The sequence below is a fragment of the Podarcis erhardii genome, assembly GCF_964252035.2.
Source record: "Podarcis erhardii genome assembly, chromosome: 6".
NCBI classification, from domain to species: domain Eukaryota; kingdom Metazoa; phylum Chordata; class Lepidosauria; order Squamata; family Lacertidae; genus Podarcis; species Podarcis erhardii.
Window position 1 is genome coordinate 56,376,204 of NC_138510.1, and position 24,248 is coordinate 56,400,451.

The following is a 24,248-nucleotide window of genomic DNA, read 5'->3' on the forward strand; positions in this document are numbered from 1 at the left end:
GGGCAGGTGGAAGATTGAGGAAGCGAGCCAAGAGGAAGCTCTCCAGTTTAAATGGGGCCCGGCCACGTCCCACGCCCCCCCCCCCCAGCCAACAGATTGGCTGGCTGGACAATAACGTGGCCGGTAACCTCTGGGTGACGTGGGACTTCGTCCCCTGCCCCCGGAGGGGAGTGGGTGGCCATGTGGTCCACTGCAACCCCTCCCCACTGGGAAGTAGAGTGGATTTAGCACCATTCCAGGCTTCAGGGGCAGCAGTGGATAAAGGGGCACAGCATTTGAGGGAGCAGAAGATGTTTGCACACTTGACATGGGTGGAGCTTGAAGAGCAAAGACCACAAACAGGAATGCATTGTGATGTGAGAGCAGAGAGATCAAACTTGAAATAATGAAATAATGTTCACAAACAGTCAAGTGAGAAAATACACGGGAAGTACAAGGCTTGGGAGCAGGGGGGAAACAAAATTGAATTCTTGAGACATACTGTAGTCCTAGAAACTTCTGTAGGGAAAAGTAATTGGTAGAAAGTGTCGGGGGAAGGAGGGAATCCTCTTTCTCAAACATTTCCTATTATTAAAGGGAGAGGGCAGGGAAATAAATTTTATTATTTTGCTGTTTGAATACCATAGCTGTTCTACCATACTTGTCTCAGGATGTGGAAGTAGAAAATTGCAGATTTAGTGGTGTGATTCACATCCCACTGAAGTTAATGGCAAAGTTTAGTTGATGATAAGGGCTGTGGATTGCCGCCTTACAATAACCAATGGGAAGTGTTCTGTTGGCTGTGGTGCTTTAACCCACTTGCGAATTTTATTCCCATGGTATTGCCAAAATAAGTTACTGTGTAAGTTTTGCTTGTCAGGACCACAGTTGCTTTTACAATCAGTAATAGTTGCTATGATGCTTAGTTATATAAATATTCTTGACATTTTTAGCATTAGTTAATGTCATTGGCCTGTCAACAGTATTGTTGCTTTTTTTTTTTTTTTTTTTTAAAGTGACTGCTTTTGGGTGACCTAAGTGAGTGATTTTGTTCCTTCCACTTCAGCAACAGGCTAAGTAATTGCATGAGGGCAAGTAGTTAAATTTTGTCACATAAATGGTTGTCATTAAAAGGAAATACATTGCTAGTGTCCGGTATAATTAGGTTTTTAAACTCTCTCATGTGTCATCTTTGACATGATGTCAGAGACCACTGTAGATGACCAGAGCATCTATCTGCAGCCCTAGCTCTTGCAATGACAAGCATTTAAGAAAAAGGAAGATGCTAGCAAATAATCACACTTTAAATGGAATAATGATCACCATATATAAGAACATTCCCATGAGACAACACAAATTTCAAATACCCTTGTTACAGAAATTATTTTGACATCTTATAGTGTGTGTCATGGTGTTGGTCACCCTGTTATGCCCATCAAATTTCAAACATCTTGGCCATTGGGCCACATTTAAATTTTTGGTCTTCATCTTTGGAGGCGTAACAAGTGGAGAAGTTATAAACCTTTTGTTTGAACACAGACAGAATTTTTGACCAGTATAAAAGCAGTGGCTCGGGGAGGTCAGGCCAGGGAAGAAATGCATTAATTCAAATTTTCTTAAAACACAGTTTTGTCAGAGAGGAAGCTGTAGCTTTTGGAGTGGGGGGGCTGAGTCCACAATGTAAGACCGCTGGCACCTGTCTGTTTTGCTGCCGTGATAGATGTCCATTGTGCACACGAGGAGCTGATTGCAAAGTCAGGTCTCACAGTTTAACTGTCAGGTGCCAACCATGCACTGAAAAATAACAGCATGCCCAAAGTTGTCGTCCACCTTGTACTCAGAGATCTATATAACTATCACATTTGTCACTTCTGTCACAATCTTCACACCGCATTTCTTTCAGCCTCCAGTGAGGCATCCAGGGCAGTGGCTGCTGTGACATGGATAGGTTTCAGCTGATGTCACCTAAAGATGTGTGCAAGATGCTTGGAACAATGAACCCAACCATTTGCTTCCTCAGCCCTTGTTCCCTCTTGGCTTATTAAAGCACGCCAAGCGAGGTTGACCGGGTGGGCCCTGGGTGTGGTCAACACATCATTGCAGGATGGAATGATCCTGGCAGTTTTGAAAGATGCTTTGATTCAACCAATCCTGGAAAAGCCTACATTGGACCCACTCGTTTGTGACAATCACTGCCCTTTCACAAATACCAGTGATTGAGGGAAGGTGATTGAGGGGGCTATGACAGGACAGTAACAAGTATTATCGAGTGATATGAGTTATTGACATATTCCAGTCAAGAATCAGGCTTGGTTTGGGGACTGAATCAACAGTGAGCACCCTAGTGTATGGCTTTTATCAGGAGTACAAGGGATGTGTGACCCTGTAATGGTGTGTGATACCATTGAACACGATGTGGTCCGGAACTGATGAGATGAGCAGTGTTTTTAGTGTTTGATGTTGTATTGTGTTTTAATTTGTTGGAAGCTGCCCAGAGTGGCTGGGAAAACCCAGTCAGATAGGCGGCATATAAATAATAAATTATTACTATTTTACAGTGGTTCTGATCCTTTCTTTGAGGTCAGTTTCAGAGAATAGACTGGTGGTTTTTCAGGCCCCTGGCAGTGGGGTGCTGCAAGGTACCCTCCTGCCCCCCCCCCCCCGGTGTCATTTAGCGTGTATGAAGCCATTGGGAGCTATCATTAGGAGATTTCAGTGTTAGAAACTGAGATATGAAAGCTAGGAGCTAAATGGCACCTTAAACCTAGGTTATGGGTGCAACAACAGAATGTCTAGGCACACTTTTTTAATAACAAGAATGCAAAGCTGAAAATGAATGAACTGCAGCTAAAATACTGTGTTCATTTTTCACATGGTCTAGTCCTTCTCCTGCCCACCCCCCTTAAATTTTTAGGAGGGTCTCTTCCAGTCTTCAAAGAGCAGCTAGAAGTGGGGAGGCAGAAAATGGTCCTCCTTTCCTTCCACTCTGCAGTTTTAATCTGATACCTTAGGTGCAGTACTGCGCCCAGAGCTCAGAAACTGCTAACACTAATGAAATTCCCAGTCACAAAATGTGCCTAAAACAGTAGGAGTTTCAAACACTGGGAGATTTTAAGGCTAGGGTGTCTAAAAGATTAACTCACCCACACATACCCAATTGAACACTATACCCTGCGCATGTCTTCTCATCAGGAGGTATGATATAGGAATCATACCTTTAGTGTGGTTTGGGTGCCTAATAAAGACATTCCTCTTGTCACAAGCCTTTCAAGTGAAGGTTTTTACCTAATCTTTATCTGCATTGAACTGGAAATTGTATTTATATATCTTTTTATAGTTGATGTATGTTTGTTTTTATTTATTGTTAACTGCTTTGGCATGTTTCGTGGTAAATGATTCTTACATGAAAACAATCCTAGTAATAACACACTATCCTTCCTTTGAGGATCTCAGTGCAGTGCAGCATACATGGGGTTTCCCCATTTCATCTTCACACCATTACTGTGAAGTAGGTAGCCTGAGAGTGATCTGGGCCAAAACCAGCATTTAATACACTACACTACACTGGCTCAGTGTGAGGTCCATGTGAATTAGTGTTAACTGCCCCTCTTGAAGATAGTGTGATCTCTTAACCTATAAACAGTTGCGATGTCTAAATAATTATAATGCTAGTATCCTGCATCATAGTTTTATATCTAGCTTAAAATAAATTCAGCTCAGACACACCTGCTTTAGGGCTTCATGTACGGTAATTCTTGCCTCCTCCTTACCATGTTCTAAGCCCTAGGACTGAATTACCAGATGGCAGACCAACTGAATAACTTCAGCCAAGCAGTTATTCTAATCCATTTGATGTTGAATTAGAATAGCAAATTAATTTGGAAATAGCAATATAAAGCTAATCATCTGATGTTTCTGAGCAAAGTCCTTAAGCGGGTGGTTGCTAACCAGAATCAGGTTCTCTTGGATCCCGTCTGGTTTTCTAGATCCATTTAAATTGGGGTTTAGGCCTTGTTTTGACACAGAAACTGCCTTGGTCGCTCTGTATTTGTTGGGTTAGGGATGGATGAGAAACAGGGAGAGTGTTGATTGACCATGGTCTTCTTTTAGATTGGCTGTCCAATTTGGGAGTGGGTGGTTCCCCTTTAAAATAGTTCCTACCCTACTTAGATGCCCATCTCCAGAGAGTGGTGTTGGGAGATGCTGCTTGGCCCCATGGATTCTCCAATTTGGGATGCCACACGGACCAGATTTGTCCTCCCAGGCTGTTTAGCATCTACATGAAACCACTGGCTGGGCTCATCCAGGGATTTGGACTGTGTTGTCATCAATAATCAGATGAGACACAAATCTGTTTTTCATTACCTGTTCTGGATAGAGTTGAGCTTCTCCTAAAGGAGCAAGAATACAGTTTGGGGGTGCTTAGGGACATAGCAGGTGTCTGTGGAGACACAAGTGATCTCAGTGGCACAGAGTACCTTCCATCAGCTTTCACTGGTGGCACAGTTATGACGCTGTCTTGACAGGGGTAGCCTAACTTCTATTATAAACACTGTACTAACTTCTTGCTTTAGATTACTGCAATGTGTTATACTTCGGGCTGCGTTTGAATACAGTTCAGAAACGGCACATAGTGCAGGATTCAGAGGGCAGACTAGGTGATCTGGTGATACCATACTAATCCTGGCACAGTTGGCTGCTAATTAAGTTCCAGACTCAGTTCAAAGTGCTGGTCAAGATTCCAGTACCTTAAGGACCAGCTCATCACACATGAACCTACCCAGACCCTGTGTTCATCATCTGAGGACCTTCTTTGTGGACCTAAAGGGGTTAGTGGAGGGGGTTGGTGAGGTCTTAAGGGGGGGGGGTGACGAACGAAGCAAGCAGGCCCTAGCAATAAATAATACTGATAATGATGTTCCTAATAGGATCCAGTTTGGTCTTTTTTTTCTCCTTAGGAAAGGAGTGAGTTGATTATTATCTTGCTTCTCACATATATTTGGATTCACACATTTTTTTAAATTGCTAAGAGCACATTTTTCTTCACTTTTCTCAAAAGTAGCTCTCTGGTAAGTGGGGAATTCTTTGCTTCCCCAACAATAACATTTCCCCATTTGGAAGAGTTAACAGTGTTACCAAAAAGATGCTGTACAAGAAGGAATATTCATGGTGTATTATATAAATGCCACATCCAGTTTTGTGTTTCAGGCATGAAAACAAGCACCTGGATTTTAGGGTTCTTTAATTCCGAAAATATGCATAACATGAGCAGATATCTTTAGGTTCCTCTGTGTTCCCCTGTAGAACCCTTCCTGAACTGTTGTGCATCCATTCATTTAGGTACATAATGCTTCACATTCCCTTCTTCCTTCCTTGTTGCTTTTTCATCAAGTCTAATCTTTCTCTCTCACTTGCATCTTACCTACACTCCTTAATGTGCACCCTCAGAAGCTACTTAGTCACCTCCATATTAAATTACCTATTTGTGCTACTGACTGGCACAACTTAAATATTAATAATGAACATGGTAATAAACATTACATTAGGATAAAGGTGACGTGATCAAATGGCCCAACTCCTGCAGCATATTTCACCTCAAGCAATTGATGAAACCCAAGAGCAAATGGTGACAAATGGAGTGATCTATTTCTTTTCCTTTTCATTGAACTTCCTGGTTTAGGTATATCCTGAAGCATTATCTGTATCCCCTAGAACATCTTGACTTAATAGTTATTGATGCTCCTATTTCACCTGAATTACATAATCCCCCTGTGCAGCTTGTTATGAAAGGTAAACAAAGCATTCTGGAAATTACTGTCTGCACATGAATTCGGTTTTTTTCTGTGCTGCCTCCATGGGTACCACAGCAAGACACTTACTAAGCTCCAACATATTTAGTACTTACGCTCTGTGGAAGTTCAGAGTTAACAGATACAGAATAAATATACAAAGGGTGTAACATAGCCGTTGCTTGGGAAGGGGAAGAGAGAGGAAGCCCCAGAACAGCATATAGGGAGAGGAGAGGGGAGTTAGCTTTGTCAAGAAAGCAGAAATAGTTGAGCTGAATAGTCTCTTTAGTACTATATTGATTTCTACCCATTGTTTGATTGGGTAACTATATCACAAAATTTGGTTAAGTGTGAATTTCAAGGGATGGTTGCGTTTTGGTTCTCATATTGTTTTGGAAAGCGCAGGTTTGATAGATTCGCCTTTAAATGTGACCTGAACCAAATTTGTTCCGATCCCTACTTTGCAGACAGCTTATATAATTTGTGTTCTTGCTGGATGGATTGTGGAGGGATTTAGGGCAGATCCTGAAAAGGCTCCTGCTGCATGCATTCCCAGAGATCCCTCTTGTTTTTTAAAAGACATTTCAACAAACTTTCCAGACCCATGATTCTAACTAAATAGTACATCCACGTATCTATATATCCCTCCCACATCTGGAATAGAGCATAGATGTTATAAGAAAATGGCAGAAAATTGAATGACGATCAGAAGTAATTGTGCCATCTAGAGTGACCACTGAAAATGAGCCTTAAAAAGTGGCTTTATAAATATAGAAGCTTCAATATATGTGGGAGGGAATCAAAGAATTGTAGAGTTGGAAAGGATCACGAGGGTCATCTAGTCCAACCCCCTGCAATGTGGGAATCTTTTTGTCCAACATGGGGCTTGAACCCACAATCCTAAGATTGAAAGTTTAATGCACTACCTACTGAGCCCCTCCCTGCAACACTTCATTTTGGATCCTTCCAGCAGGACGTTAACACACACAAATTCACTGGATCCTTCCAGCAGGACGTTAACACACACAAATTCACTGGGCAGTAGTGAGCGCTCTATGCCAGCATAAAGGTATTTGGGTTGCTCTGTCTGAAAAACAGCTCCCACTGTACTTTTCTATGCCTTGTAACTCTGTGGGCAAGAGGGGCTGATTATCATTGGGAATCATGGTTCGGGAAGGGAGGGCTAAATCTTCCCTCCTTTTGGAAATAACCGTCACACCTGGTATCTATTATTATTTTTTTTTTTTAAAGATATGCAGTTGCTAACCACACTTAGTAAATAAATGTGTGTTTTGGCCTTCATTTGTCAAACTACTACTCTAGGCTCTTCTTTCCAGTTGTGATGTATTGGTCAAACTGCATGTTAGTGCTTAATACATAGTGTGCAGCTACATTGCTTGTTTGTCCTTAACTGCATGCTCAGGGGGCTCTGTTATTGGGATTGCAGCATGTGGGGAGAGGAGGTTTATCCCTGTCTTCTGGTGCCGCAAAACACACAGACGCTGCATGGCTACAAGGCTTAGAAAATAATTCCCACCTCTCTTTGGAGTGAAACATTTTATTTGCAGCTGTCTCCTGAGTCCTTTCTCTTTGCTGTCTCTGCAGCTGAACTACAGTGCGGTCTTCTGACCTACCCCACTCTTATTTGAAGCCCTGTTTCTTATCTGCATCCTTTAATATGATCTACACAACTACCCAGTTACCACTGTGTTTAAATTCCACAGTTATGTTCCCCCCCCCCATTTCAAGTAAGCGAAGGGAACAGCAAGAAACATTCACACAGCTCTGCGTGCTGCTGCTGCTTCCACCACTTTATCAGACACTGTCCTGCACATTCTAGAACCCTGACTTTCCAGGGTACTGAAACAGACAGGGAACCCCAATGAGTATAGGAAGCTATGCAATTGAGACATTCAGCCTCCACAAGTTGGATGGTGACCAGTATGGCCAAAAGAGACAGAGCTACTGCCTCCTTCCCTTTTCCTGTAGTAACTTAACACTTAAGCCAGGCATAGGCAAACTCAGGCCCTCCAGATGTTTGGGACTACAATTCCCATCATCCCTAGCTAACAGGACTAGTGGTCAGGGGTGATGGGAATTGTAGTCCCAAACATCTGGAGGACTGGAGTTTGCCTATGCCTGACTTTAGCCATTACAATTATCTTGTTATGTGAATAGGAAGATGCTTACCCACCATAAACAAAACTTTAAAATTCCAGCATTAGGAATGTATCCTTTACATTCCAAGATTTTGGGATGTTTTGTTGTCATTCATATAAAGCATAGGTTGTATTATTTAAGTTAGATTTGTCCATTTTGCTCTCTCCCGGTTTCCTGTTTTTCCAGTGTTCAACTTGTCTTGGTAAACGAGAAAAGGAAGAGTACCATGAGGCTAGTAACATTGAATGTAAAAGAGGCATTAGCTGCTTCGTATAATTATTAGAATATTAGACTTAGAGGACAGCTTCCAAGAAAGTTAAAGCTCAGGTTGCTTGGGTATTGAAGTTTGAATACATGTAATTTTCATTCTCCAAGTATTACATCTGATGTATTTGTGCATGTCACCTGAATGAGTAATTTCCATTCTCTCCCCCCCCCCTTCCACTCCTTGCGGTCTTATATGTGTCTTAGGAGTCAGAATTAGGACAAACCTATGATCCACATACAGGGATGCGGGTGGCGCTGTGGTCTAAACCACAGAGCCTAGGACTTGCCGATCAGAAGGTCGGCGGTGCGAATCCCCGCAACAGGGTGAGCTCCCGTTGTTCAGTCCCTGCTCCTGACCACCTAGCAGTTCGAAAGCATGTCAAAGTGCAAGTAGATAAATAGGTACCGCTCTGGCGGGAAGGTAAACGGCATTTACGTGCGCTGCTCTGGTTTGCCAGAAGCAGTTCTGTCATTCTGGCCACATGACCCAGAAGCTGTCTGCGGACAAACGCCGGCTCCCTCGGCCTATAGAGCGAGATGAGCACTGCAACCCCAGAGTCGTCCGCGAATGGACCTAACCGTCAGGGGTACCATTACAGTGGTGCCCCGCAAGACGAATGCCTCGCAAGACGAAAAACCCGCTAGACGAAAGGGTTTTCCGTTTTTCGAGGCGCTTCGCAAGATGAATTTCCCTATGGGCTTGCTTCGCAAGACGAAAACGTCTTGCGAGTCTTGCGATTTTTTTCGCTCCCCCCCTTTTTCTAAGCTGCTAATAGCCGCTAAGCCGCTAATAGGGTTGCTTCGCAAGACGAGAAAACCGCAAGACGAAGAGACTCGCGGAACGGATTCTTTTCGTCTTGCGAGGCACCACTGTACCTTTATGATCCACATATTTTGAAGGCACTACAATGGCAACAAGTAGTTTTACTATATACAGATGAATGCATGAAATTATGTTCACAAACACAGTTTATATAGAAACACTAGGACTTAAAAAAATAGCATGTATTATTTAGGCTATGAAATTTTGAGTGGCACCTGTGTTGGTATGGTATAGTTAAAATAAAAAAGAACCTTTGCCTCCTTAGACAATGTTATTGTGACATCGGTTTTGTGAATTACAACACAGTTTATCAGATGCATGCCATGTAATCCTACATTCACACAAGTGCTGAGAAGAAGTGAAAAAGTCTGTATATAGTAGAGCCAGAAAGTCATTACAGTTAGGGGATAACAGTAGGTGTTTGCTACATTGCTATGACGAATCTAATTTTTTCAAGATAAAATCAAACTCTACCTGGGCACTCCATTGCCTCTAGGTTGCAAATCATAGTACCCTGGCAATATTCCTACATTGGTGGTGGTGGTGAGTAGCCAGGCTCATTTGTTTTATTGCCAGAAGAAATATAGTGATTACTTTGCTGCTAATACGCCTTACCAGTATGTTTTTAATTCTCCTTTTGCTCCCCAATCCTTCCTCACAATACATGGCCTGGTACATTTTTGTGCTTATCTGCAAGATCATGTGAGATTAGAGGAAGAAAATCCAGTGAGTAGGCAGTTACAGGATCACTGCAGGCAGTCTTTCATATGTCTGATGCCTGACTAAATATTGGGATTTTTTGATTACATCCCACAAAGGAATAGAACTGATGGCTGTATTTTGTATGTAAGCCTCTTTAAAAAAATTGTAATCACTGCAGAAACAAAATAGGAATTAACTTGATAAAAATAAACATGTTTTTGACAAGCTATGTTTATGTTTATTGCAGCTAGTTTTATGCATACACAGGTGTTTTTAAAATGCTGAAGTTAGGCTGACTTCCAAACCTTTGCTACCTAATGGCCCCTCAACCCAACTCTTATAATCTGTTTCACATGCAGATATGCCCATTTCCAGCATATGAGGACTTGTTGACTGGGGTAATAATATTGTGCAAGTATTACAAGAGGAATAGCCAATATATCTTTGACATCCACCTACAACCTTGCATGGGGAAATAAAAGAAGAGAGCAGTAGCTCTTTCCCCAAAACAATTTGGGATGAGGTGTAAGTAAGGAAATGTTATCTTCACAAACCCATTGTGGATAAGTGTACATTTGCCACATCACAGGCTTTGCTGATGACGAATGATAGCTGATGGGGCTTGAAGACACTGTGTCTCAGTATCCTATGCCTCTGTAGAGTTTTGTGAAAGACTCAATGTTCCCTGAACCTAAAATTTGAAAACCACTGTCATACACTATAACCAGTCCCTCTAATTGTTTGTTCCCTTTTTATCACAATTCTTTTTAACATTTATATTTATATGCACTGGGATACTTTAGAAAATAAGTTATGTCTGACTCCTAAATATTGAAATGTGGTTTTAAATACTTTGCAGTGTAAACATGTGTAACGTGTTTATCTTCTTCTAATGAAGATTGTGGAGGCAAATATTAGTTTTCTCTGATATTTTCTTTGTTGACTCATCTGTTTTTAGAAGTGGAGAAAATACATGCATCTATCAGTTGCCTTTTTGAGAGATAGGTGTTGCTTGTCATGTTACTGACTTGAACCCCCTCCACACATGCAATTTATGGATAAGCTAGACTTTAAATACTTAGTTTTAGACAAAAGTGAAAAGCTTCACAAAGTTGTTGGGTTTGTATATTCAAGTATTATAGTGTGCCGGAAAGCTTAATCTCTTTGTACTCTGTGTGGAATTGCTAGCAGTACAAGGAATGGGTTGGCAAAATGGCTTTTTGTAAGATGAAAAATACATATTTTCAAACTGGAGCTGGTGGAAATAGGAAACAATATTGACAAATTAAACAGACTTCTATATATAAATCATACATTGTATGTTGACTGCAGTTATTAAAATGAATATTAAACCATTCTTTCACCGAAATGTGTTGTATTTTGCCAAAGCATTATTAGAATTCTGCATAATATTTTAATATGTATTGACTAGCATCAGCGGGATGTTTTTCCAGTTTGAGGGGCAGTTTGAACTGAATTGAAAATAGCATGATGCTGAGAATGGGTTCACTAAGCAGATGTTTCGTTAGTTATTCTGTAATGCAATCAGGGCAGATCCTGCCAGTTTAGTATGAATACATAAAGAGAAAATATCTCTCTGTAGAAAGCCTCATCTGTTTCTAACCATTAAAGCAAAACAACACTGAACCTGTACATACCAGGTTCGTTCAGATTGTGCTGGATACAGTAAATCATTTTATACACCCACAGCCCAAAGGGGTAAATTTACAAAGATGATGTGTGGGAGGCTGCACATTAATCTGCCTATCTTCAGTCACTGTTTTTATTCCTGCATTTAAGGACCTTATCCTTGCATGTGTTTTAAAATTATTTCCAGCTTTCCTTTTGTTCTCAACATTTTTTCTACTTCTCAGTTTCTATAGTAAGAGCAGGTAGAATCAAGTGAGAAGGTTATTTTAAACAAGCTGTCGGAACTCAAAAGGTTGAAAACAGTCTGTTAACCAAGTGTGTGATATAAAGGTCTTTGTGGGATTTGTGCTTTTAAGCTTGTCCACATATGATCTAGGATTGGGGTGAGTAGTGAGGCAGCCACGTTTGCTGATAACAGTAAATTGTTCAAGGTCATTAAAACAAAAAAGATGGGTGGCAAAATAACAAATGCAGTTCAGTGTAAGCAAGTGTGAAGTGATGCGTGTTGGGACAAAAAGGTCTTAATTTCTCTTAAAACTCATGAGAAACTCAGTGACTGACCAGGTACAAGACCTTGGGGTCATGGTGGATAGTCGACCTGTGTGTGGCAGCTTTGAAAAAGCACTAATCCCCGGTGCAACTGCGTTTGGAAGACGGTGAACGGTTCTGGTTCCTCACCTCAAAAAAGATATTGTAGAGTTGGAAAAAGTTCAGAAAAGGGCAGCCAGAATTATTCAGGGGATCAAGCAACTCCTCTATGAAGAAAGGTTATAGCCTTTAGTTTAGAGGAATGGCATTTAAGAGGTGACATGGCTGGAGTTTATAAAATTATGGCATGGAGAAGGTGGGTCGAGAGGAGTTTTTTTTTCTTCCTCTTTCATAGTACCAGAACTTAGGACATCCAGTAATGTTGGAAAGCTCAGGACAGACAAAAGAAAATGCTTCTTTATGAAGCACATAAACTATGGAACTCGTTCCCACATTTAATGGCCAACTTGGATGGTTTTAAATTGGGATTAGACATATTCATGGAGGACTATGGTGATGTTCCCCCCTCACTGTCTGAGGCAGTGCTTCTGAATACCACTTGCTGAGAATGGGCAGAGTGCTGTTGTGTTTTTGTCTGCTTTCAGGCATCTGTTTTTGGCCACTGTTAGAACAGGATGCTTGACTAGATGGGCCACTGGTCTGATCAGCAGGCTATTATTATGTTTAAAACATAATACATTATTTAACCACGTGTTGTTTAACTCCTAGGTTTCCTATGCCCGTCCAAGTTCGGCATCAATCAGAGATGCTAATCTGTATGTCAGCGGCCTTCCAAAAACGATGACCCAGAAAGAGCTAGAGCAGCTTTTCTCGCAATATGGGCGCATCATCACCTCAAGAATTCTGGTTGATCAAGTCACAGGTTGAAAAATGTTTTATTTATAAGCACATTTCTAAACTTGAATTTGTTTGGAAGGTCCTTCATTTGCTGTTTTAATTAAAGCTCTCAAGTGCTTTCGCTCTACTTTTTCTACACAGGAATATATATAAAGGAAATTGCATATTTAGATTTGCTGACAAAGGGAGGGGAGGTTGATAATCAGCTGTAATTTCCAAATGGTGGGTAGGGGACAAATCAGTAATTTGGGGAAGTCTTGTAAATGTGTGATCAGTTGGAATGGGGGCAGGGAATTCTGGTTCAGGCTGAAATAAACATGGTTACATCATAAAAACATTTCGACAAATATGATATTCCACATTTATAAGAGGGAAAACAGCCATATGTTTACAACTATATCAATTTTCAAACTTTTTTTTTTACCTAACTGTGTATAGGACCATAAATGTTCGTATATAGGTGGAGTTATTTAGGCTGTATCTTTGTAAGCGCAGAGATTACATAAATAGTGTGTGAATTATTTAAATAAAATAAAACGGTTGCAATTGCAATAGGTTTCTTTAAAGGCCAACTTAATGCATGCAAAGAAATAGAGGAAAACAACAGAATGGGAAGAACCAGAGATCTGTTCAAGAAAATTGGAGATATGAAAGGGACATTTCGTACAAAGATTACCATAATAAAGGACAAAAGTGGTAAGGACCTAACAGAAGCAGAAGACATCAAGAAGAGGTGGCAAGAATACACAGAGGAATTATACCAGAAAGAAATGGATGTCTCGTACACCCCAGGTAGTGTGGTTGCTGACCTTGAGCCAGACATCCTGGAGAGTGAAGTCAAATGGGCCTTAGAAAGCACTGCAAATAACAAGGCCAGTGGAAGTAATGGTATTCCAGCTGACCTATTTAAAATTTTAAAAGATGATGCTGTTAAGGGGCTACACTCATTATGCCAGCAAGTTTGGAAAACTCAGCAGCGGCCAGAGGATTGGAGAGGATCAGTCTACATCCCAATCCCAAAGAAGGGCAGTGCCAAAGAATGCTCAAACTACCGCACAATTGCACTCATTTCACATGCTAAAAAGGTTATGCTTAAAATTCTACAAGGCAGGCTTAAGCAGTATGTGGACCAAGAACTCCCAGAAGTGCAAGCTGGATTTCGAAGGGGCAGAAGAACCAGAGACCAGATTGCAAACATGTGCTGGATTATGGAGAAAGCTAGAGAGTTCCAGAAAAACATCTACTTCTGCTTCATTGAATACGCAAAAGCATTTGACTGTGTTGACCACAGCAAACTATGGCAAATTCTCAAAGAAATGGGAGTGCCTGATCACCTCATCTGTCTCCTGAGAAATCTCTGTGTGGGACAAGAAGCTACAGTTAGAACTGGATATGGAACAACTGATGGGTTCAAAATTGGGAAAGGAGTACGACAAGGCTGTATATTGTCTCCCTGCTTATTTAACTTATATGCAGAATTCATCATGCAAAAGGCTGGACTGGATGAATCCCAAGCCGGAATCAAGATTGCCGGAAGAAATATCAACAACCTCAGATATCCTGATGACACAACCTTGATGGCAGAAAGTGAGGAGGAATTAAATAACCTTTTAATGAGGGTGAAAGAAGAGAGTGCAAAATATGGTCTGAAGCTCAGCATCAAAAAAACTAAGATCATGGCCACTGGTCCCATCACCTCCTGGTAAATAGAAGGGGAAGAAATGGAGGCAGTGAGAGATTTTACTTTCTTGGGTTCCATGATCACTGCAGATGGTAACAGCAGTCTCGAAATTAAAAGACACCTGCTTTTTGGGAGAAAAGCAATGACAAACCTAGATAGCATCTTTAAAAGCAGAGACATCACTTTGCCGACAAAGGTCTGTATAGTTAAAGGTATGGTTTTCCCAGTAGTGATGTATGGAAGTGAGAGCTGGACCATAGAATTGATGCTTTTGAATTATGGTGCTGGAGGAGACTCTTGAGAGTCCCATGGACTGCAAGATGATCAAACCTATCCATTCTGAAGGAAATCAGCCCTGAGTGCTCACTGGAAGGACAGATCCTGAAGCTGAGGCTCCGATACTTTGGCCACCTCATGGAAAGAGCAGACTCCCTGGAAAAGACCCTGATGTTGGGAAAGATTGAGGGCACAAGGAGAAGGGGACGACAGAGGACGAGATGGTTGGACAGTGTTATCGAAGCTACAAACATGAGTTTGACCAAACTCTGGGAGGCAGTGGAAGACAGGAGTGCCTGGCATGCTCTGGTCCATGGGGTCACGAAGAGTTGGACACGACTAAACGACAACAATGCATGCAACACATTATTTCCTGTGGTGTTACGTAACTTCCTGTGGCCTTGTGTAGTAGGTTCTTGAAACTTTTTTCCCTTTCTTCTTTTGCTTATTTAAATGCAATATTCTTTTCACAGGTGTTTCTCGTGGTGTAGGATTTATCCGTTTTGATAAGAGAATAGAGGCAGAAGAAGCCATAAAGGGACTAAATGGCCAGAAACCTAGTGGTGCTACAGAACCGATTACTGTGAAGTTTGCTAATAACCCCAGTCAGAAAACAAGCCAAGCCCTCCTTTCCCAGCTGTACCAGTCTCCCAACAGACGCTATCCGGGACCTCTCCACCACCAAGCTCAGAGATTCAGGTAACATTCTCCAAATAATTTATTTTATTGTTGTTTACCAAGTTATAGGTTAATTTTCAGTATCTTATGACTGGGAGTTCGGTGGGCCATCTTTTTGCAGGTTCCTGAGTTGACAGAACTGTGGTTTGACCAGATTTTGTCGGGCAAAGGAATGATAGGACAATCATGTAAACAAGAAACTGAATATGTGTGAATTATTACCCCACATAAAAATGAGAAACAGAATTCATTGTTCATTTATACATGGTGCATTGATACAAAAAGATACAAAAGATTAACATAGCACTTGGGTAATAAAAAATAAAAGCCCCAGTTGAGGGAACTAGAGTTACAGTAAAAAAACACTATGTACTTGTTGCCATGTGCCCCAGGATATGATTAGCTTGCAGCAATCCCTTGTTAAGCAAAAGGTGCAGGAAGCAGGTTATATACTAGATCTTTTCCTCTGGCAATCAAAGTTGACAATACTGATCACCTGTTAGATGTCTCTAACACAGTATAGTTGCCCTGCTTATGAACTACTGTTGTGGGGACTTTCCCTATTCATGGCAGCCTTTTGTGTAAACTTGTTTCTACATTTGGATTGGTTTCCATAGAGAAAGCATTAGTACCTATTGGCATTGCTTTTAAAGTGCTCAGATAAAGTGCAAAGAACACACAGCTTTATTTCAATATCTGTTCATTGAGTATAATACATATGTAGATAGAAATAAATAGAAAGTGGCCTCCCTCACACATAAACCGTGGTTAGTTTAACCAAAGTGGCATGTGTATGAGTGTCAGCCCATGGTTTTTTTCTGGTACCATCACAATGTGAAGCCATGGTTTGTTGTTGACTACACAAATCCTAGGTTGTTTTAACTGTGGTTCAATGTTATATCCTCTCTCTCAACAGTCTTGCCTAATGATGGTTTGTTTGGCCACCTTTCCTAGATGCTTGCCGAACTGTGGCGGCAAGAGCAGCTGGAATGTAAACCCAAGTTCTGGGGAAACAAGCCATGCCTTGTTTACTTGTCAGTTGAGACAAATTGATATCTGCTTAAACTAACCAAGGTTAAAACAAAACCACAGTTTAGCATTCTGTGCAGATACAGATTTCTGAACAGAATATTCACAAATTGTTTCACATTTAAAGCATTTACAGAACACTTCTTGGTTTTTCTGATGAAGTGTGATGGATTTTACATTTTTATTTTAAAGTTAATTCTTCTGAATAATGTAGCTAATTTCAGTTTGTTATTTTTTGCTTACAACCCTGACCCCTTGGAAAACAAAAACCTATTTGCCTAATACATTAATATGGAAAGCTCCGTATTTTTAAAGTTGGGGAGGCCTTTATACATGCTACATTGTGACTGCCCATCATACTAAACATTGTCAACTTTGTTTAATGATCTGATCTGAAAAATGTTAGGATAATCTGCTCTGGCTTTTAGGCATCAAAAATAATTTCTCCCAACAAAAGAAAAATGTCTACAATTCACAATACTAGTACAATCCTAAACGGCTGCCACCAGCGTATTTTTTATTATTATTTCTATTTACAAGTTTAATGACAATGGAAAGGTAAATAGTGGAAATCATAGCAAAAGTTACAATTTCAGGCTAATATAGTGTGCAGAAGCAAAACCGCAAGGGAATTCTTCTGTGATGAATCAAATCGTAAGATGGTGGAATGTTACCTTTCTTCATTACCAGCACATTTTTAAATGTCATTTGTTTATTGTGGAAGTAAAAGCAGCTCTATGGCTGCTGATTCATTAGACCCGCTAGATGTACAGGAGTTGATGTTACGAATTTCTTCTTTGAAAATGGAGCATTATTAATAAAAGTTCCATTGAGCAATCTTGCCATCTGTGAGACATTAACCCAGAGACCCTCCTTCTCTTTTCAGGCTGGACAATTTGCTTAATATGGCCTATGGCGTAAAGAGGTAATTAGAATTGAACAGATTGCCAGATGTCCATGTTGGCACAGATTGGTGCTATAATTTTTTTTTAATCACTAACTTTATTTTGTTTTTAATTCTTTCCTTTTTTTCCCCCACCAGCATGCCAAATGTTTTCTGTCTTTTCGTTTGGACTTCAGTTCGTTTTCTTTAACACCATGCACAAACACACACACACACACACAAATAGTGTGTGATTTTTGTGTGCATGTTCTTCTTTTTCTTTTGTTACAGGTCTTCTAAGATGGTTTAGGTGCAACAGCTACAAGCATTCTGATTTCCTAAGTATATTGTTAAATGACTCTTTAAAAGTCTCACTCAATCAGAGTTTATTATAACAAAGATTTGGTGTCACTGGGCTTATAGTGTGAAATTGTCACTGAAAATGTGACTCAAACCCAGTATTGTTTAGAAAGGTAAGGGAGCTGCCCAAGTTTCATAAAACGCTGTAACTGTGTGCACCTTAATCAGGCCTCTTATTTTCTTTGTTGCAGGTTTGACAAGTGTTTCCAGTAATTTGGAGCTTGTGGTTTGCCTTCTTTTAAGTTAAATTGCTTGTTCTGATTTTTATTTCATAGTGTCACTACTGGAAATTTGAAAATACTGTCCTGATGGCATGAAACTGTTACATTAGTATGACTTCTCTGTTAATAATCCACATACATCAGCACAGAGGTTAAAGGATTGTTTCTTACATTTATAATCCAAAAATGCTGTATGTATAGCCTCTCACCATATCATGACATGGAACATACACAGCTGTGTGCACACATGTCCAATTGTGATCCATCCATGTTGAAAAAGTAGGGTGTGACAAAACAGGCCCACCCACTCCAGTCTTTGAGATGGGGTGGGCTGCAAGGCACTCTGTGGATTTCCAAGTAGGACAGAAATTCACCAGTGGGGAAGCCCCTTCTCCTTGACACCACATTTGTCACATCCACAGAAGAGAATTTGATCATTAGCATTTGCCAACATTCCTGCGAGGTGTGAATGGGGCCATTCTCCTCCAGATGGCAGACACAGGAGGGGACATGCCCAAGGAGGGAGATGCTTTGGATGTGCTTTTGCTTTTTCAAAAAATAGATTTTATTGATACATCAGTACAACAATAAAACGGAGGGGGGCATAAATAACGTGAAATTTTGACTTCCTTTGGATGTGAATTGATCTCTCCTAGTTAATGACATGAAAATTTCTGGGTGCAGATATTTCCTTAAAAGGACAGCGTGAGGTGGGTTGGGGGCTAGCTTTTTATTACAGGGTGTAGGTATCAGAAATATAGAATGCCACCCACAGGCTGCAGGTATAATATTTCATGCTGCATGTCAATACTGTATGCCCAGTGTAGGTGCAACCACACACACGCAATATTTCTGGATTGTAGCTTTGAACCAGCACTTGGTCTGCCTTATGAAATCACACAGGGTGAGGCAGCCATGCTCCCCAACTTTTAGAGATTTTCAGCTGTTTTATACATTCCCCAAGTCTTTCTGATCATTGTACTCCTGGCAGGGTAAAAAACATTCCTACTGCACTTTAGAAGTAACAGTACCTATTTTTCCTGCACAGATTCAGTTGAGAGTGGTCACTTCAGAACTTACCACCTGGTGCTTGAAAGGATGAACTTAAACTAGGGCGGTTAAGCAGTTTTGCTTGAATAATCTCAGCGTTAAACTTTGTTCCTTTTTACCTCCCCGCTTCCCTTGATTTCTGGGGTGGTTGTGGCGCACCAGTTACAATCGGCTTAAATTTCATGCTACTGAATACTACCTCCCCATGTGATTTCAGGTGACCATGTGGTAAGTTTTTAAGCAGCTACCATATAGTTTCTGGACACTGGAATCCATCTAGATCAGGGTGCTAATGTGAACTAAAACTCTCATCATCCCTGACCATTCACCACCATGGCTGGGCCTCCCAAATACTAGAGTCCACAACAACTGGAGGGTGTCCTGCTGACTACCAGGACCTAGATAGGACATGTAGGACAAAGATTTGCATGAACCAGTCTTTAGTTTTCATAACTTGTCATGTTAATGGTATAGCAAGTAATAAGTCTAGTAAATTACAGAAAACAAAAGTGCTTGCTGCCCTCTGTGGGGGTCAACAGTTGTGGTTCAGCTAAGCTAGCCCCACACAGATTTAAATATATCTATGTAAAGAGACAGAACTCACACATGTAATACACATTCATATTGCACACAACATCTTAGACAGGATAGCAATGCTTCTTCTAGGGCCTCAGTAGTTTCAAATAAAGGTACTTGGTAATTCACTGATGCCTGTGTGAATACAATAGAATTGTAGAGTTGGAAGGGACCCGAGGGTCATTTTGTCTAGAAGTCTGCAATGCATGAATCTCATCTAAATTATCCATAACAGATGGCCATCCAACCTCGGCTTAAAAATCTCCAAGGAAGGAGAGCCCACTGCCTTCCGAAGGAGTTAGTTCCACTGTTGAACAGCTCTTACTGTCAGAAAGTTTTTCCTGATGTTTAGTCAGAATCTTCTTTCTTGTAACTTGAAGCTATTGCTTTGGGTCCCAGCCTCTGGAGCAGGAGGAAACAAGCTTGCTCCATCTGCCATGTGGCAGCCCTTTAGATACCTCTGATCGAACCAATTAAGCTTTCACCAGGCAATAAAGGTAGTAGCTACAACCTACTCAGATAAAACCATGTACTAGATCACAACATAAAGGAGACTTCATTTGATTGCAGGGTGCAGCCAAGTTCTCCAAGGGAACCACTAATACACCCTCAATTTCAGTTCCTTATATTGAGTTCAGCAGCTGTTGTTTCAGAGGCATTTAGTAGTGCTTTTTAAACTGAACGTTACGCCGTGTGCTGAATGTGCGTTCTTCACTGCAGAGAATTTAACAGGCTCTTTTTCTTTTCTTGGTCTTGGTTTTATGTAACGTATGCTTGAAAACTGATCTGTAGATTAGCCCTCCTCTCTTTTTTTGTCTTTTGTCTTTGTTAATCCGATAGGTTTTCTCCGATCACCATTGATGGGATGACGAGCCTTGTAGGAATGAACATCCCTGGCCATACTGGGACTGGGTGGTGCATCTTTGTCTACAACTTGTCCCCTGACTCCGACGAAAGTGTCTTGTGGCAGCTCTTTGGCCCCTTTGGGGCAGTCAATAACGTCAAGGTGATTCGCGACTTCAACACCAACAAGTGCAAGGGATTTGGCTTTGTCACCATGACCAACTACGATGAAGCTGCCATGGCAATTGCCAGCCTTAACGGATATCGCTTAGGAGACAGAGTATTGCAAGTTTCCTTTAAAACCAATAAAACCCATAAATCCTGAATTTCATATCCTTAATAATTATTATAAATATATATATATATAAATATATATACGAACGAACAAACAAAAAACTTTCAAGGCTTATACTCAACCATGGACTTTTATAAGCCAGTGTTGCCTAAGTATTAAAACGTTGATATCCTGTGAACAGGAAAGGATTTTATAATGCTTAGAAAAACAAAACAAAAAACCTTTGATGCATTGAATGTTCTTTCATAGCTGTCGTTGTTGAATATAATATACATAGATAACAATGTGCAGGGATTTTTACCCGGCCAGCTAGTTTTACTACCTTCCTTGAAGGTGGGTCTTTTTAAGATGACCATTCACTCATTTGAAAAATAAATAAATAAATAAATGAAAAAAAATCTAAAACCATTTTTACAGACTAATGGGATTAGCAGATTTTGCTCTCTTTTTTTTCCAAAATGTTTGATCCAATCAGATTGGTAAACCCCCAACATAAATTAAAGAGGAACAATAAAAATTGCAAAATGAAAAAAAAGAGAAACATAATTTTGCAACTTTTTTATTTTTCCTTTTTTATTTTATATCATGTGAACTAAACAGTCTTCTGTTAGGGATAGGGTAAAAGGGGGGGATACCTGATGACATAACAGTTTAAATAACATTAACAATGTTGCCAAAGAGGTGGTCTCTTTGCTGAAAATGGGTTTCAAGAAAAATCTATTTTTATAAAATATAAAGAATTTTTACAAGAGAATCTGGATTTGAGAAAAAAATATTTTGACTGGCTAATTTAGGGGAAATTGACAACTTTGTCATGTTCATACTGCACTGGTAACTTTTTAGAGATCAAGATGTGTGTTTTAAACTGGATTAAGTAGATTGTTTTTTGAAGGATGGGCTACAAACAGATGATCTTCGTATCTTTTCATAGCATGTAATAAAAATATTAAATACAGAACGGGAGAGTGTTCTTCCCAGGCACACAGTTACCCACAGTCAAAACCCAAAAGCAAGGAGATGAGTTGCAGGATGGTTTTTCTTTAAGTCATCAGTATGGGATATCAGCAGAACAAAAGTTTTGGAAAAAAATTAATTTTAATCAAAAAGTTCCTTTCTTTGAGCAGTAGGTGCTACAAAATTATTTACATATCTTAGTATCATAGTTAAATGTAATGTGTTTAGAGGGAAAAAAGTACATTTGCTTTAAATTTGTTAAGAATTTTCAGATTCACTTTCTAGCCCATACTGATATAAATTGGGCTGTGTTGGCACATTTGAAACACTCTTTACGTTGCTTGAAACACTTATTTATTTAATTGCTGATGTGACGCATATGCCAAAATCAAATATTGCTAGTTTGGCTAGTCTACTTATTTGTTTACTTAAACTATGGGAAGAAGCATATTATTGTGTCATTTTGTTGTGTGTGTATGTGTATATATAATATAAATATATATATATATATATATATAAAAAGAAGTTATTTTTTTCCTTTTGGTTAACTTATTCTAAGTTGTAACACTTTGCTAGTTTCGTTTGTATATGTCTTAAAATGTTTTCTTAATGATACTTAAGTGGCAAGAGGTATCAAGGTAACCTGTGTAGAAATATTGTTTGATATATTGTCATGTTTGTCGTGAATATTATTTTTTTTTCTTACTGCACAGTAGAAAACAACAACAACAACTGGGTCTTTATTTTAATGTAATTCAGATTGGGGAAAACAGAGCTAAGGGAACAAAATGACTGAGGGAGTCCTCTCCCATGTTCAGTGCACTGATCCTTTTCGTATGTTTGTGCTTTGTATGGTTATATATTTAAAAGAAAAAAAAGGTCATGCTCTTCCCTGAGTACTAGAAACAGTTACTCGCTATGCATAATCTAGTTGATAGTTAAATTTGCTATTGCTTTTCTTGTCTTGTTATATACAATTTTTTCAATACCAGTTTAGTCTTAATGGTAATAAAACGTTATGGTTCTTTATAACTTGTGCTTATTTTGTGCATTCCCCCCCTCCCCACCCCATGCTTATACCCACTAACTGCATGTAAACCACATACTGGTTTTATTTCATTTATTTATTTTCCACACTGAAGCAGCAAACATTTTGTAGTACAAGAATAATTTAACAGCAAAGGCTGTGCATCCTAAATGTCATCAGTTCATTTACATTTTGAAATGATTTTAAATTTCAAACAAAAAAACAGAAAATGCCCTCATTCAATGTTTGGGGAAAACCTTTCTACACCATCTGCTGTGAATGAGCGCAGTTTGCTGGGAAAGTTTTGATGCAATTTCTAAGCATTAGTGGGGAAGGCATGTCAGAATCTTTTCTCTACAATGTGTTTTACTATCTGAAATTTAAAATAAAAAAATCTTTCTTAGGACCAGGCAGTTGTATATTTTAGTTATAATGTATTACTTCATGTTTAACTTGCTAGTTTAGATCATTTCTGAGGGAAAGTATTGTAAATGTTTTTTTTCATAACCTTGTTGTGTTTGAATTATTTGTATTTAAATTGTCCAGACAATAAATGAAAGTGTGTAGAATGGCTATGGACTTGCCATATTTTTAAAAGTGTTCAGCTGTTTTCATAACCACAGCTTCATCCATATATCTTAATAGTTTTTAATCCTGTAGATCCCATTTTTAAAATTCTGGTTTCATCTTTCCAGCCCTTATAACTTTTCCATGCATGCAGTTAACAATGCACTTACTAGGGGTGTATGCAGGCACTAAGATTTGCCTTGAATCTGTCTGTTTCTGTACTTGCTCTGCTTCAATCTGTGTTTTGAGTCCCAAACCATTCTGTATAAAACAAAGTTGTGTGTTTTCCCATTAACTGTAATGCAAGAATCTAAAAACATCTAAACAAATTTACCATTATTTTTTTTTAAAGTGAATGAAATTTACAGGTACAGGGAAGTCTCTCAAGAGTGGCCTTAGCCTCCCAAATTGTAGACAAATAGTTCCAGGGATGTTTTTATAGGAATTAAAAGAGAGCCAGTTTCCTACATAATGCCCAAGTTTCTCTTCCTCATCTAGAATGTATACATTTTTGTCTCATAATTATAAGCTGCCAACCAAAACCAGATTCTCTTTGGGATAAGGTGGAACAGTGTCAGTTCCTCAGGAGGTGTGATGATGTAGCTGTAGGTCTTTATTGTCTGAGTGATGCTTGTCTGCAAAGGGCGGGTCATAACCATAGAAGCTCTAGCAGTGAAAGGCATTTCTCATGGCTTTTGTTAATGATTAACTATATTGCTAGTGCAGAATAGAAAAATAGTACTTCCTACTTAGTAATCACAGTTTTGGAGAGAGTGCCACTGAATAATCCAGTCAGAAGAAACAAATATACTGTGTGGCAGCTGGAAAATAAAATGTGGGAGGGACAATAGTAAAAATGGAATCATAGCAGCCAAATCTTGTTCCTAACCTTTAAGTGTTTGTAGGGATCAGAGAGTATCCATGATCCACTTGGGCCTCTTGAATGGATTCTTCCCCACCTCACTGGTTTCCCTGCAGTTCTCTCTTTTAATCAAAGCTGAACAGAATACAGGCTGAGCCCCTGATGATTATTACCTCCTTTGTATATATCC

The 24,248-nt window shown here is 39.7% G+C and overlaps 1 protein-coding gene and 1 long non-coding RNA gene across 10 annotated transcripts in view; one reads left to right on the top strand and one right to left on the bottom strand.

Moving 5' to 3' along the window:
- Positions 1–20,679, top strand: part of ELAVL4 (ELAV like RNA binding protein 4) — a 94,234-nt gene extending 73,555 nt beyond the window's left edge. For 6 of the 7 annotated variants that reach the window (XM_081868286.1, XM_081868289.1, XM_081868285.1 and 3 more), the window contains exons 4-7: positions 12,628–12,781; positions 15,187–15,412; positions 17,307–17,345; positions 20,351–20,679. In XM_081868286.1, the coding sequence (XP_081724412.1) occupies positions 12,628–12,781; positions 15,187–15,412; positions 17,307–17,345; positions 20,351–20,678 (747 nt within the window). In that variant the 3' untranslated portion in view covers position 20,679. The remainder of the gene's footprint in view (positions 1–12,627; positions 12,782–15,186; positions 15,413–17,306; positions 17,346–20,350) is intronic. The other variant, XM_081868287.1, reaches the window with a different exon arrangement.
- A 2,312-nt stretch (positions 20,680–22,991) lies between these two features.
- Positions 22,992–24,248, bottom strand: part of LOC309345309 — a 99,389-nt gene continuing 98,132 nt past the window's right edge. For all 3 annotated transcript variants that reach the window (XR_014158173.1, XR_014158174.1, XR_014158175.1), the window contains one exon: positions 22,992–24,017. This is a non-coding gene — a long non-coding RNA (uncharacterized lncRNA). The remainder of the gene's footprint in view (positions 24,018–24,248) is intronic.